The sequence below is a fragment of the Typopeltis vanoorti genome, chromosome 7 (genome assembly GCF_054136105.1).
Source record: "Typopeltis vanoorti isolate ZY-2024b chromosome 7, IOZ_Tvanoo_1.0, whole genome shotgun sequence".
NCBI lineage: Eukaryota > Metazoa > Arthropoda > Arachnida > Uropygi > Thelyphonidae > Typopeltis > Typopeltis vanoorti.
Window position 1 is genome coordinate 75,655,744 of NC_143555.1, and position 15,977 is coordinate 75,671,720.

The 15,977-nt window shown below is 35.5% G+C and overlaps 1 protein-coding gene across 3 annotated transcripts in view; it reads right to left on the reverse strand.

The window, feature by feature from the left end:
* LOC150104791 (phosphatidylinositol 3,4,5-trisphosphate 3-phosphatase TPTE2-like) overlaps nt 1-15,977 on the reverse strand; it is a 332,531-nt gene that overhangs the window by 57,400 nt on the left and 259,154 nt on the right. For all 3 annotated transcript variants that reach the window (XM_090395969.1, XM_090395968.1, XM_090395967.1), the window contains exon 12: nt 12,554-12,659. In XM_090395969.1, coding sequence (XP_090252095.1) covers nt 12,554-12,659 — 106 coding nt within the window. The remainder of the gene's footprint in view (nt 1-12,553; nt 12,660-15,977) is intronic.

The following is a 15,977-nucleotide window of genomic DNA, read 5'->3' on the forward strand; positions in this document are numbered from 1 at the left end:
AACTCATTCCCAAAAAGGGTGACAAATCACTGTCATATAACTACCCTTATCTTACTCACCTCAGTCCTATCTAAAGTGATGGAGAAAAATCATCCATTCTCAAATCCTACACTCCCTTGAAGGACCTACCTAATAAACAACTGCTAGTATGGATTCCATCACTACCGATCAACAGAAGATCTGCTCAAACATGTCAACCATCTCTGGACAAATGCCATGGAGAAATATAGCGAACCTCAAGTGATATCTTGATATCTCCAAAGCTTTTGACCAGGTCTGGCACATGATCTTGCTAAGAAAAAAAAACTCCCATCATTTGGTCTGTCTGAGACTTCTGCAGTTGGATTGCCAGCTTTCTGTCTGGATGCACACTGTGTAATGGAAGATGGTTCCTTGTCCTCTCACCACCCAACTAATGCTGAGGTTCCACAAGGTTCCATTCTCTCACCAACCCTCTTCCTTATATCAATGACCTACTTCAGTTAACCTCTAACCCAATACACAGTTTTGCTGATGACAGCACATTGCTCTACTCCCTTTCATTTGATAAACCTTACTCTACACAACTCACCTCAACCTACAGAACACCAACTACCACTGCCCTCAATTCTAATCTCCAAGCCATCCTCCAATAGGGCTATGAAAACCTCATCAATTTCAATGCTAGTAAAACCCAATTCTTATTTCTCACAAAAACACTACTTTCCCCTCAGTATTATTTTTGATTACACTCAAAAATTTCCAGACAAAAATGCAATTTCTCTTCTTGGAATCATCATCAAGCCTCATCTGGCATAAGTGCATCACAACCATCGCACCATTCCATCCTCAGCTTTCAAAAACTACGATTTCTCTTTCGCTCAAGACATTACTTCAACCTCTAAAACAGCTGTTAACTTTATACAAATCACATATCCATCCAGCTATCTAATAATGCTCTCACATTTGGAGTAGGGTTCCTAAAAGCTCCCTCAAAAATGCTCAACTCAATACAGAAGAGAGCAATTAGATTGATAAATGACCCATCTCTTATCAACTCATTCTCCCCACTTTCACACACAATTTGGTCTCTGCAACTTGTGTATTACAAAGGCATAATTCTTCCACTCAGTACTAAGCCTGTTGGAACACATACAGATGCCACCCAACATCCTTTCACAGTATACCTGAAACCCACAGAATAAGTTTCTTTTTCTCCTCATCCATCACTGCTACTGTTGTACTGTGGAACAGTTTTCTCCCTGATGTATTTCCCAAGGAATACAATATATAGGCCTTTAAATCAAATGTAAACAAGTTTCTCCCTTCCCAACCCACTACCAATATGTTACTAATGTACTATAGGTTGATCAACCAACCTGTTGTTTATGGGCTCAACATAAAAAAAAAAAAAAGCTTAAGAGAATACAACTTTAACCAATAAAGATGTCTTAATATCCAATGTGAATACAGGATATACTCAGAAGGTTTCTAACTGATCTCAATGAGAAAAAGCAGTTCCTAACAATTGCAAGGCTAAAAAAAAAAAAGACAATTATATATATCAACTCTTAGGTAGTTTATCTTCTGAGAAGTGCAATAACAATAAGGAAACTTTTTTAGCATTAATACTGTGAGATTTTGGCTGGAACTTATTGGTAGTTCATTAGTCAATGAGTTTATGTTACATTTTTGTTACAGTGAAAACTTACTATATTTAACTGAAGTTTCCAATGCTTTTTAAAATTCTGATTTTCAAAATTTTCATAAATTTGACAAGCAGTGCAATTGAAGACAATCATGAATTCTGATTTGTAACTATCACTAGATCTACTTGATGCCTACTAACTTGTAAGACTGGAAGATCTGGAGAATGTTTTTTGTGTGCGATGTCCTTCCTACTTGTCTTAACACATCCTTAAGCACGTAGGTAGACAATCAGACCATTTACTGAATATATATTTAAACAATTATTTTTTAGGGCAAAGGTGAAGACAGGTTATGCAATAATAATGGTACCTATCCAAAGCATTCATTAACATAATAGGAAGTGTGAGTGACTATTTGATTAAATATAATGTGAAATTTGTATGGATCCATAGCATAGGATTAAAACAAGAATTTCTTGTCATGTATGATATATAACTGTAAAATTTTGTTGCATTTTTATGAAATACTCCAATTATCAAAGACACCATAAAAAATAAAATAAAAACTCCTTATACTCTTTCTCTCATGTATTCATAAAATTTTCTGCTTTACTTTGGACTTCTTCCTGTTTCCTCTTCTTAGTTGTACTAATCTCTTGACATTTCTGATGTCTTTCAGTCTTGTGCTTTGTCCTGTGGAAAAACTTTCCATGACTATTCAAGGTCTCTTTTTGCTTTTCATGCACATGCTACCAGAAGAAATTATTTCATATGATATTTCTCATTTGTTTTATAAGTGTACATAATAGACCGAGTCATTTAGATTTGAGGAAAATGTACATATTTCCTTAAGGCATATACTACGAATATGAATCCAATGCATAGCAGAACAACGGCACCAAGACACCCTTGTTGGATGAGTTAAATATGTGTTATTTTGTCCAGTGAGATGTATTTGTCATGACAATCAAAAGATTGGTAGAAGCAAAACTGATGAGTAAGTGTTTTGAGAGTGAGTGCGGAAAGAACAAATTACATGATGGTAGAAAGTATTGATAGAAGAACGGAAATGGTTAATATCACTGATAGTATTGAAATTGTGGTAGCAGGTCAGGAGAACATAGACGACCCAAATGTGTAAACAGCACACTTATGTGTAGTCCTTCACAGGACAAAGCACAAGACTGAAAGACTGCAGAAATGTCAAGAGATTAGTACAACTGAGAAGAGAAAACAGGAAGAAGTCCAAAATAAAACAAAAAATTGTATGAATATGCGAGGGAAAGAGCATAAAGAGTTTTTTTTTTTTTTTTTTAATGGTGTTTGTTAATTGGAGTATTTCATGAAAACACAACAAAATTTTTTTTCTGAAGTGCAAAAATTAATATTAGTGATGCTGTCAGAATGCAGAGAGGCAAAGTGAAAGAGCTGATTATTTTGGCTGGTGGCAAAGACCTGAGAGGTGAGAAGTATTGCACGAGGAAAGATGTCAAGAATTATTGGAAGAAGAGCAAGAACGTGAAGTTTGCAAGTCTGCTGCCGTGTTATGATAGAGGTAAACTTAGAAAGATGGTGATAGCTAGTAGGTCATGTAGAAGGAATGATGTAGAGTTTGTGGACGTATGGTCTGTATTTAATGGCCAGAAGGATTTATATAATGCTGATGGACTGTACTTGAATGGATACAGAGATGTCTTGACAGCTTTGTTCATTGAAGGTGGGGAAGTGTCAAAGTCAGAAAAAGTAAAGAAATTAGAGTTGATGAAGGTGATTCTGTTTGAAGGCAGTCATGCAAATTAGCATGCAAATGTCCAAAAAAGCAAAAGTAATCTTTCAGGCAACAAAAAGGATGCCACGGTTTTATATATTAACTTAAAGTATCAGGAATAACATGAAGTTTTTGGCATTAGTTAGTTCAACATCTCCAAAAGTTACAGGTCTAGGCTAACAGTACTGTTACAGAGACAGAATGTAATGGGTTAGATATTTTCAGGGAGGATAGAGTAGACAAGATGGGAGAAGTATTGATGATGATGGCAGATGAACTGCAGTCAATAAGAGGAGTCAATTGGGCAAATGGTAATTCTTTTCTGGTAATCTGGTGTGAGATTGGAGCCAACAGAACAAAATACAAAATTGGTTGATGCTATGGGCCATGGGGAATCGGGATGATGCGATTAGTAGAATGAGTGCAAATCGATAATTATTATCAGAATCAGGGTCAAAATTAGGATCAGAATAACCAAGGTGGCTAGACTGCCTCCAATTAAGAAGAGTTATATGGCCTTGACTTGAGAGGTATTGAAACATGTGGAAATTTCAGTTAAGGGAGTATATGTGGAACTACAAGAGAGGTGTTATGACAAGCTTAGGAGGAAGCTTGAAGCAGCATCATGGCATAAAGATCTGCAAGGGAAGGATGATCACGCTGCATGGAAGAAGCAATTATCAGGCTGTATACCCAAGGCCAGAAGGCTAAATCAAGCAAGCTAGATGGATGAGTAGTATCATTGAGCATGAACTGCAAAAAAAATAAATAAATATTGTGGAGAGTATATATAAAGAGAAAAGTGATCAAGCTTATCAGCATGATAAGGAAGGCAAAATCAGATTAGCTAAGCAGGCCACAGAAAAATCTCAAAGGGTTTGTTGTTACATGACAAGTAAGAAGAATGACTATGGAAGGATAACCTTAATGAGTGCTGAAGATAACAAGGTGACAGAAGCAACTAATATAGGTGAGTTACTGAGTGACCACTTAGCAAGGGTAAATCATCCAAGTGAGATTACTGCTATGACAAATGTGGACTGATGTGGGAGCAGGGTCAAAATTATTGACCCTGCTCCCACATCAGTCTTAGAATATTGCAAAATATCAATGTAAATACAGCCATAAGTCGTTGTGGTAAAAACAACTGCATCCAGAAAACTTTGTTCCTATGAAGATAGCTCCATCCTTCCAGATTTTAGACAGGTCTTTGTTGCTTCATCCATTCTTAATCTTTTTAATGTCTTCTGAACAACAATTTTTCACATTAATAATTGACCCCACGTACTCAAACTTGCTGACTTCAATTCTTGTTCCGTTAAGGTACGCTTGTATCTTGGGAGCCTCCCTTCTATATATATATATATAAAGACAGGGTCTATTTATATAAAAATTACCTCAAAAAGCTATTTGAGAACTATAATCTTTGTCTTTCTAGGATTGAGTTGAACTCCTCTGTTCTTACTGATCTCATTAATTATCAAGGATTCATCCTCTTTCTTCCTTGTCATTACAAAGGAGTATTGTATCATCAGTGTACCTCAGATTACTGATCAATCTACACACCTATCCTAATTCCTGTGTTTAGCTCATTCAATGCTATACATGATGTCTTCAGCATTGATACCAAACAGGTGAAGAGAAAGCAGACATCCCTGCCAAACTGAAGTCAATCAGTTAATCCAACATCTGCTCTTATAATGGCTACCTGCTCATTGTACAAGTTAGCTATCAACCTTATAATGCATTGATGAAACATTTATTTTCATTACCTCCCACCATTTCATATGCTGAACACAGTCAAAAGGTTTGGGGTAGTCTATGAAACATTACCAAAGTGAATCAAAATTCTTTATACTTTTCAATGATCTAAGGTCTGATCTCTGGTACATTTGCCGTTCCTAAAACCTGCTTGTTCCTCTACATCTCTATCTCAACTTTGGTCTCAATCCTATTTAGAATGATCTTTAATAAAATCTTGCTTGCATGAGTGATTAGACAAATAGTTCCATAGTTCTTGCAATCCTTCATCTCTCTCATGCAGTGGTATGAAAACCAATTTCTTCCAGACTCTAGGCCACGATCCTGTCTGCCATTTCCTTGCAATTAATCTATGAAACACTATTATTCCTCCATGTTCTGTGGCCTAACTCTGCTAGAATTCCTGGGCTTTATTGTTGTTAAGCTGATTGTTTTTTCAACCTTTTTATGCCTAATGATGAAGTTTTTTTCACTTGGTTATGCTACCAATTATATATTTGTTTAATCCTTTATCCAAGTGTAAGCAAACGAAGTTTGCACCTGAAGCATTTTCAGGACTGGGGCAACTTGTGGTAAAGGTGGTATAAGTTCTGATCACTTGCCTTAGTATCTCCCATATTGCAAAACACATCTCCTTGCAGACATGTATAATGCTATGCCTAAAGGCAGTGTTTCCCAATGTGGGGCAATTTGAATATTTTGGGGGGCAATTAGAAAATGACATTGCATTTGTCACCTCATCACTGATATAAAAAACTTTCCATTGTCGGCAATAAATTATCAATGTTGCAACCCTGACTTACCGAGAAAAAAAGCTGACATCACTAGTACAGCAGTCAACATAAATACAATATCAAGAAGAACTCTCAAAAAAGCAAAATGATGAGTCTATTAGAAATTTATTTAACATAAAAGGTACAATGGCATGGCTTTCTGGCGAGATAGAAACAAAATACCGAAATTCAACTAGTTTTGCAAATAAAATACTGTTGTCTTTCCTGTCATCATATTTAGTTGAATGCTGTTATAAATGACTTGCTACTGAAAAAAAGAAATCATCTGAATATCACAAACCATGGGAATTTGAGATTGAAAATGACTAAATTAGTACTTCAAATAAAAACTCTTTGCACCAAACATCATGCTCAAGGATCACATTAACTTGGATTTTATTTTCCCAAGTTCAGTTTAATTTATGTTTTGTACTATACAAAGTGTAATATAAAATTTATATTCATTGAAGAAAGTCAAATTAAAAACAGTTTTACCTATGTTCCTTTTTGATTTAAAGTACATATTTATATTATACTTTTCAGAACTTGGCTGACTATTATGCTGGGGGGAGGGTATCAAAATTTTGAGGTGGGTACGATCCAAAAAACACTGGGAAATGCTCCCTTAAGGGAAGGGCCACTACCCAGACCGATTCTGACCTTTATTGAGGTCTCGTCAGTGGGAGCCAGATCTAGAGGTGGCGATACTAAGGTGGAAGTAATGCAGAAGTCATATCACCATATAACAGTTGCCAAAAGGTGTCAACACCTTATTATTAAAATTCTCTGGATTAGACATAGTTGATAGAAGTTTTTTCACTTGGCTAAGCTACCAATTATATATTTGGTTTAATCCTTTATCCAAGGGTAAGCAAACGACGTCTGCACCTGAAGTATTTTTCAGGACTGAAGCAACTCATGGTAAAGATGGTATAAGTTCTGATCACTTGCCTTAGTATCTCCCATAATGCAAAGCACATCTCTTTGAGGAGTCATATAATGCTATGACTGAAGGGAAGGGCCACTATTCAGACTGGTTTTGACCTTCATTGAGGTCTAGCTCCCTCGGACAAGACCTCAATAAAGGTCAAAACCAGTCTGGGTAGTGGCCCTTCCCTTAAGGCATAGCATTATACTAAAGCAAGTGATCAGAACTTATACCACCTTTACCATGAGTTGCACCAGTCCTCAGGTGCAAACTTCATTTGCTTACACCTCGATAAAGGATTAAACCAAATATATAATTGGTAGCTTTTTATGCCTAAATAGAGGAAGTTTCAAATTGGAATTTTCCTTTTGAAAGGGCTCCTCCAAATTTTCCTTATCCTCTCTGATATACAGCTCCTTAAAATACTGTTTTTGATTTCCGCTTCTCCTATTAGTACTGCTTCACTCCTGTCTTTGATGTTCGATTTGGACAAACTTATGGTCATGAACTAAGCAAAACATCCACTAGCACAGTGCAAAAACACTAATAATAGTCACCTGTTATTAACAGTGGGAGAAAGATTGGTTATTTATATGAAGGTATAAACAACCTAGGGTAATTTCCTGATACAACATGCCTGCATACCAAGCTATAGTTCAAATTATTCGAAGTCAATGTTCTAAAATCAAGATTAAGAGAAACTCCTTTTACAGCTTATGCTAACTGCAATCAAAAGAAAATCAAGATATTGCAAAATTAAGAACTCACATGTATGCATTTATTTTTGCTCCTTACATATGCAAAAGTGAGTTTTCAGAGACCACTGAGGCTCTAGAGTATATATATATATATACTCTAGATACTATATATATATGTATATATATGAAATCAGTATTCTTGAAAGTCTGAGATCCAGCTCCTTAACAGTAAAAACATCATCATCATCATCAAATTCCTGACAAGTACCCTTAAGGGGTGTACAGGATATGATAGTACCACATGAAAAATTCACATCATTACTAACTTCCTATCTACAATTTTCCTCCAAATCAGTTTGTTACTTGTCAAAACTCCAACAATATCAGATCTTGAAAGTTTATTTTTCACTTGGTTAGACTATAATAAATTTAGTTTAATCCTTTATCCAAGTGTCAGCAAACAAAGTTTGCACCTGAAAATATCTCCAGGACTGAATTTGGTGTTGTACTACCTTACTGGGGTAAGGTAGTACAACACCGGGCAACTTGTAGCAAAGGTGGACCAAGCTAACAATACTCCTATCCCAGTATCTCCCATAATGCAAAACACATCTCCTTGCAGATTATGTATAATGTTATGCATTAAGGGATTGGCCACTACCCAGACTAGTTTCGACCTTTATTGAGGTCTCTCTTCAGTGGGAGCTAGGCCCAGAGGTGGAGATACCAGGCAAAAGTATTGGCGAGGTCATCTTTACCTATAGGAGTTGCCAAAAGGTGTGCCACCTTTTTTTTAAATTACTCTGGATTTAGAGAAAGATGTTGAAAGTTTATTTTTCACTTGGTTAGACTATAATAAATTTAGTTTAATCCTTTATCTTCAGATAAAGGATTAAACTAAATCCTTTATCTGAAAATATCTTCAGAACTGAATATGGTGTTGTACTACCTTACTGGGGTAGGGTAGGTGTTGTACTACCTTACTGAGGTAGTGTAGTACAAAACCATATTCAGTCCTGAAGATATTTTCAGGTGCAAACTTGGTTTGCTCACACTTGGATAAAGGATTAAACTAAATTTATTATAATATCAGATCTTATATTTCTATATTATGGTAATTAACTTAAGGAATTTACAACATATAAAATTGATATTAATTAAAGTAAACTTTAATGAATACCTTCAATATTTCGGCAACGTCACGTTGCCATCTTCAGGAACATACAAATATGATATGTGCATGCAGGCACTACACAAAAGCAAATGAGGAAGAAGGCAAAAAACTAATATTGTTCCTAAAGTCCTAATGGTGCCCCCCCCCCCCCCCCCAGTGGGCTAATTGTGTTGTCTTGGCCATTGGACTGAAGTTCTCATGATGCAAATCTTCCAAATCTGGGGTAGTCTCATGCACCCAAATTTGTTGAGGTTTGGAACGTTTTTTTTAGAGCTGCTGATGATGCCATGAATAATCTTTCGTACTTGAACTTGCTGCGGTGTATTATTTTCGTTTTCTTCCAACAAATTCTATGGCGGTATCTATGGCATGGTCTGAAACCAGAGTGGCTGTACTAGTGAAACCGGATGTAGTCTTTATGTTCTGAAATCCTGATATTCGCTGTCCTGCCTATTTGGCCAAAATAGGACAATTTATAGCTGCAAGGGACCTGGTATACACCAGGTAAGTCTAGAGGAAGCGGTTGGTCTTTGATAGAGATGATAAAGGATGCCAACTTTTTATATCTATGACAAGAAGTTAGGTTATATTTTTTGAGGATATTGGTTATTTTCTCAGAGGTGTCCCAAATGTAGGAGATGGTGATAGATTTAGTTTAATCTTTATTGTGAGGGGGGGGGGGCTTGTGGTTTACTGGTTTTAGTATTTTTTGGGGGTTGTGCCATTGGCTAAGAAAGTGTTGAGGATGTGGTTTAGTTCAGTGGTTAGGGCATTGTCATCTGAACAGATTAATTTTGCCCCTGTTATATGGTGTTTTAATAACCCAATATTGTTGTGGGGAGGGGGGGGATTGCTGGTGAATGTATTTACCTGTATGGGTGGGGTTTCTATAACACACTTAAACAACCAACACCTTATAACCAACAGGGTCCAGTTCACCTTAGAAAAAGAGAAAAACACCACCTTCCCATTCCTAGACACTCTAATCACTCGCCAGCCTGATGGATCTTTGGTTTTCTCTGTTTATAGAAAACCCACCCATACAGGCAAATACATTCACCAGCAACCCCACAACAATATGGGGTTATTAAAACAGTATATAACAGGACAAAATTAATCTGCTCAGATGACAATGCCCTAACAACTGAACTAAACTACATCCTCAACACTTTCTTAGCCAATGTCTACAACCCCTAAAAAATCCAAAAAATACTAAAACCAGTAAACCACAATACCCCCCTCCCTGTCTCTCCCCCCCTTCACAATAAAGATTACACTAAATCTATCACCATCCCCTACATCCGGGGAACCTCTCAGAAAATAACCAATATCCAATCGACAAAACTTAAATACAGATCTTTGTTATATTCCCATGATTTCTCAACTATCTGTCGTAAAGTGAAGATCTAATCCTGACAGCCTCTATTTGGCCTGAATCCAGCTTGTTCTTCACCAATTCTTCTCAAGTACACTTGCATAAATCTTGCCAGGAACACTCAGTGAGGAAATACCTCTGTAATTCTCACATTCAGTATTATTTCCCCTTTTTACATATGGGTACTACAAGAGCTCTACTCCAATCATCAGGAATTTGTCCCTCTGTCCAGGCCTTCTGAACTATGCAGTGCAGTCACTGTTAGACTTTTATATCACCATACTTCAGCATTTCTGGTCGAATATCATCTACTCCAACTGCCTTTCCACATTTCAAGCCTTTGATGGCTTTTTCTACTTCAAGTATGGATATGTATTCCTGACTATATGCCTGTTGAGTGTTTTTTTACCACTGTGCTATCATTTTTTGTTTCATTTAGCAATTTTTCAAAGTAATTACTCCATACTTCAAAGATATCTTTTTCTCCCGTTTTTATGTCACCTTTATCACCTTTTACAGCACTCTTTCCTCCATTTCTAAGCTTCTTCAACAACCTCCAGAACATCTTACCACCTTCTTGATATTTATATTCTATGTTCTTGCCAAAGTCCTCCCATGACTTTTGTTTAGCTAGTTTTACACAGTGGTAGCTTTCTTACATTTGTCTCTGTATTTTCTCAGAGCACAAGCTAACTTATTTGCCAGGAACTTTTGATATGCTTTCTTCTTTTCCTTCACTGCCTCTCTAACTTCCTGTGTCCACCATAGAGTTCTGATTTTTCTACCTCACCACATGCCTCTCTGGCTGAAACAATCAGTGTTTTCTTCAAGGCTTGCCACTGAATCTCCAAGGTTTGGTTCCTGTTCTCAAACTCTTATTTATTCTTCAATAATCTTTGTGTATTTTAGTCTACAGATCACATATGAGAGCTGCTCAACCTTTATTCTCTTTGAAACTTTCTTACATGTTATTCTTTTCAATATGAAATTCAATTTTATCCTGCTCAAGACTAAATAGTGATCACTTCCAATTTCAAATCCTCTGTACACTCTGGTGTCCTGCACCAGGGAAAAAACATCACTATCAACAATAACATAGTCAATGAGACTTTTCTTATTCCTTGCCTCTTCTCTCCATGTGAATTTGTGCACATTTTTATGTTGCAACATGGTGTTAGTAATAACCAGTCCATGTCCTGAGCAGAAATCCAACAGGTATTTGCCATTATTATTAGCTTTGCTCTTTTCTCCAAATTTTCCCAAAATATTTTTGTATGTCTGACAATCATTTCCTACTCTGCTATTTAGATCCCCAACAAAGACTTTTCATTTTTCATTGTGTCAGTTGCTTTTTCTAAAGCATCTAAAGCATCATGCTGCTTGGGCGATGCCACAGCCAGCATGAAATTTTGTCATGTTGTACCAACATTTTGTATTTTTGGTTTAAGATAAGAATACAATTTGGTCGGCTAAATCCCAAATTGTCAGTCCATCCTTGTTAGTTCAGTATCCAGGTAGATACCCAACAGGATGCATCACAAGAAGGTGAGGATTAGACATTAGGTCAGAAGCTCTGGTCGGTTCTCCGCATTCCTTTAAAGGCTATGTGGAGGTCTCCTCTCATAATTTTGAATAATGTTAAGGATTTTAGTGGATCCTTCTGCTACTACAGAAAACCTAAAAGCAGATTTTAGCGAAATGATAAGGATGAAGACCTCAACCAAACTCTTGCATGATTTTGATCTAAAATCAGGCAGATAAAATCTGCTTGATCTAAACAGTGCAAGTTAGGAATGAATCTTTTAATGAGAAGACTGTCTCCTCTTTTTTCTGATACTACAAAGAAGTAACACTTTCTACATTATCTAGCATGACTGCCCAATGTTTTACAGAAGGTAGACATGATTAGCTTTCAGTCAATCAAAAAGAAAGGCTTGGAATCAACTTTATGTATACTTTAGTTATCTCAATACACCTTTCATATGTCCATAGTCATAGTCACTGAAATAATCCAAAATGTTAATGAAGTTTTAGTGATTCCTAATTCTTGCAGCAGATATCTCATGATATTTAACCATATTTTCTAAACAGCTTCAACAGCAATACCACCTAGAATAACTGTTAAAATGCTGAATACAACCAATAAACAGTCATCTAATCATTTAGATGTGCAAGTACCATCCCATCTAGAAAGGTGACCTTTCAATATCTGTTGGGTCATAGCAATGCTTCTTGCTCATATATGGTAATTAAGCTCCAAGATTAAGTAAAAATTAATGTGTCAACACTCATGTAAAAATAACTTTAACATATGAATTCTGAAGTACTAGTTAGCCCAATCTTCTATAACAAATTTGAATTTTCACCAGTTCAAATAGCATTATCACTCCAAATCAAAAATACTTAGCATTTCATAGCCAAAAATAAGTTTAACAATTTCTCACTTACCTGCTAATGCATAAATCTTAATATGAGATAGTTTTAATGGAATTTCATTGGGTGGTTCCCCACCATATTTTTCTTTAATAAGTCCAAAATAGCCCACATACCGACTCTGAAAGATCATAAAATAAAGTGTACATGATTAAGTGAAATACAGACATACTAACTGGTATCGAGCAAAAAGAGTACAGCATTTCAAGGAAGGATAGACAGGATAAGAGAGGAGAGGAAATGCTGCTAATGATATCAGACTTGAATCCAGTTAAACTTGAGACCCATAACTGCAATACTAGTAATAGCATTTTTTTTTTTCTTAATGTGGCAGCGAGTTTGAAGTCATCAGTGTGAGTTGGAATCAAACAAGATCAAATACATAGTGGGGTGTTGTTACAGACCTGGTGGATCAGTTGCTAGTAATGAAGAAATGCATCACCAAATAAATACGATGAGTGCAAAAAGAGTAATCATAATGGGGCACTTTAATTATCCACACATTGATTATGTAGTTGTGAAATTGCATGAGAAAATGAAGCTTGATTTATAAATTGTTGCAAGACAACTTTCTAAAGCAGCATGTGACAAAAGGAACTTATGGTCAAAGAGAGATCAGATTATAGTATCGGGGGGGGTTCCAGTAAAACCTGTGGTTGGTGACAGTAATCATGAGGTAGTCACTTGGGAAGTGAATAAGTATGAATGTTCCATTCAGAAAAGGATACATGCTGAAATTTTCTCAAAGAGGAAATTATGACCACCTGAGGAGCATGCTGGATTCTGCACCATGGTTTCAGTTGTTGGATGGGAAGGATATCAACAGAGGGTGACAAGTGTTTAAAAATACTTAAATGATGTGATATCAGAACGTGTCCCTAGAGTTCGAAGAATAAATAGAGTACAAGTGAAATGAATATGTAATCTAATTAAGCAAGATATTCGTAAGAAAAAGACGATCTGGAAGGAATACCATGTGCATATGGAAGATGTCAGTTATGATAATTATAAGAAGCAGGCCAGAAGAGTCAAGTGTTGTACAGAAAACTGTCAGAATATGAAAAGAAATAAGCTTTGCAAGTCAAAGCCAAACCAAAAGATTTTTATCATTATGCTACAAGTAAAAGAAAGAATGACTTTGAAAGAATAGATCTACTGAATGCAGATTATATGGGTAACTAATACAGAAGTGATTGTTCAACTAATGAGTAGCCATTTTGCTAAAAGCTATCAAACCTGGTATATGGAACATTGAATTCACTGCATGAAGAGATTCATGTGTATAAGGAGGAAATACTGGAGCTGTTTCACAAACTGAATAAGAACTGAATGAACTAAATTGAATAATTTGAACCTCAGAACAGGGAAAATTCTGAAATAATAATTGCACGCAAGTGATATTTAAGAAATGCATCTCATTTATGATTTTAAAATGTTAATCTGATTAAAAAGCATCCACTAAAAATAATTTACAGGTATTCTAATTAAAGCATACATAAATTAACTTCCATAATCATGTGGAAACTAGTTACACTAAGACGAGTTTTCTGAATGTGTTTTTATTTAGAACAGATATACCAAAATTGAAAAATTTTTATTTCAAAAATGGCTGAACCTGAGCATACTGCAACTGAGTGAGCCCAAAACATCTACAAAGTGGAAGTTCTGAATGCTCTGAAGAAGAAAGTGAATGCAAACTGGTAGTAACAAATTTTAAGCTTCAAATTCCTGCTGAACTTGGTATTCCAGAAGAAAATATTTAGCATGATCAACAGAACAGTTGAAATGTTCTGTATAATTTGACATCAAAAACAAGCTCAGTATTACATCAATGCCTGTAGAAAACTGATCGTAGGTACCTGAAATGAACATTATCCAATTTAAATTTTTATCTGCAATGAAAAATGTATCATCTACTTGAATCCAATAAAATCAAAGGACAAATCCAGAAGAATCAGCATTTCCATTCCTGAATAGGATGGTGTGATAACAAGATGTGGTTTAGTATCTGATAATATTTCGAGGGCCATTTTTATTTCAGGTTGGTTCCAGAAGAGCAACTCATAATTCTCAAGAAAGAATGCATATTATTCTGTATAGAAAGAGAAAATTTCTATTCTGGTGATAGGTATAAACAAAAAAGCAAGTAACGGTAGTTTAGATGCAAACAGAAGAGAAAAAGTAGCTGAAGATGGAACTTATTTAACAGAGTCTAGACCTACTGCCATTTGGTTAAAGTGCAAAGCTGGCATGGTGGGAAGTAAAAGTAAACAGAATAAATTTATATGGAATAAGAGAGAAATCGTGCGAGCTTCTATAGCTCAGTCAGTATAGACAAAGTCATTTGGTTGGAAAGACCTGGGGTTCGATTCCAGTCTATGACTTGAGGAACCTTTATCTGGTCTCTTTCGACTTTAGGTGAGTTAACAGGTCTCATTCAGATGTGGAGGGTTTTTCTCCTGGAAACTCAGGTTTTTCATCCCTCAAAACAGGCAAACCAGTCCTGTGAACACACACGAAGGCAATGGGAAACCACCTTGCTCATAATCATTTCCCTAGTATGGTGGCATATAGCTACCCTTACCAGCCATATGGCTGAGGGAATAAGATAGATAAAAGAGAGAAATTAGTTAGCTGTATACAAGATAGTGTTGAAACCAATTTTAATTTGCTGATCTGAAAAATTTTTCTGTATAAAAAATGAGTATTCAAGTCAACAGAATGATATACACTGACAGATAATGCTTTTAACTTGTAATTTCATATTTTAAAATAAAAATGTCAAAATTCTAAAGACTTAAAAATGCTTCCGAAAAAGCCATTATCAAATTCCTGATATGTACTCACAGGAGGTGTACAGGATATTGTTAATTGAAAATATATATGTTTATATTGAAGATATTATCATAATATTAATCCTACCAGCTGCACCATTATTTAAATATATGATTTTTATTTACTTTTTTTAATCTCTGTATTTCTAACAATTATTTTTAATTTTAGAGTGCTTTTATTATATTTATTTATTGCACAAGGGTTCACTCCGATTGGTACAATGACCTCCTTTTTTACTATTTCTTTCAGAATCCAAATAAATCACTGACTCAAGACCAAAATACCAAATAAACACATTTAATAAAACACAAACAATATATATACACTTCAAACAAATATTACATAACTAACTACAAATTTAATTGGATCCAAGGCATTTTAAAAATAAACTTAAGACTAGACTAAACACTTTGTTTTCACAAATGAAAAAATGTTCATAGCCAGTTTCTCTGTCAAAGCCCTTTTTCGAAGATATACGACTTTATTCTTCATTTTCACAGGATCCTTTTTCATCGCTCATGTAGCACATATTAATTCTTCCTGACTTAATTCTGTCTCTTTTTAGTAGAAATAATAGTTAGATCTGGCATCCTTAATACAGATG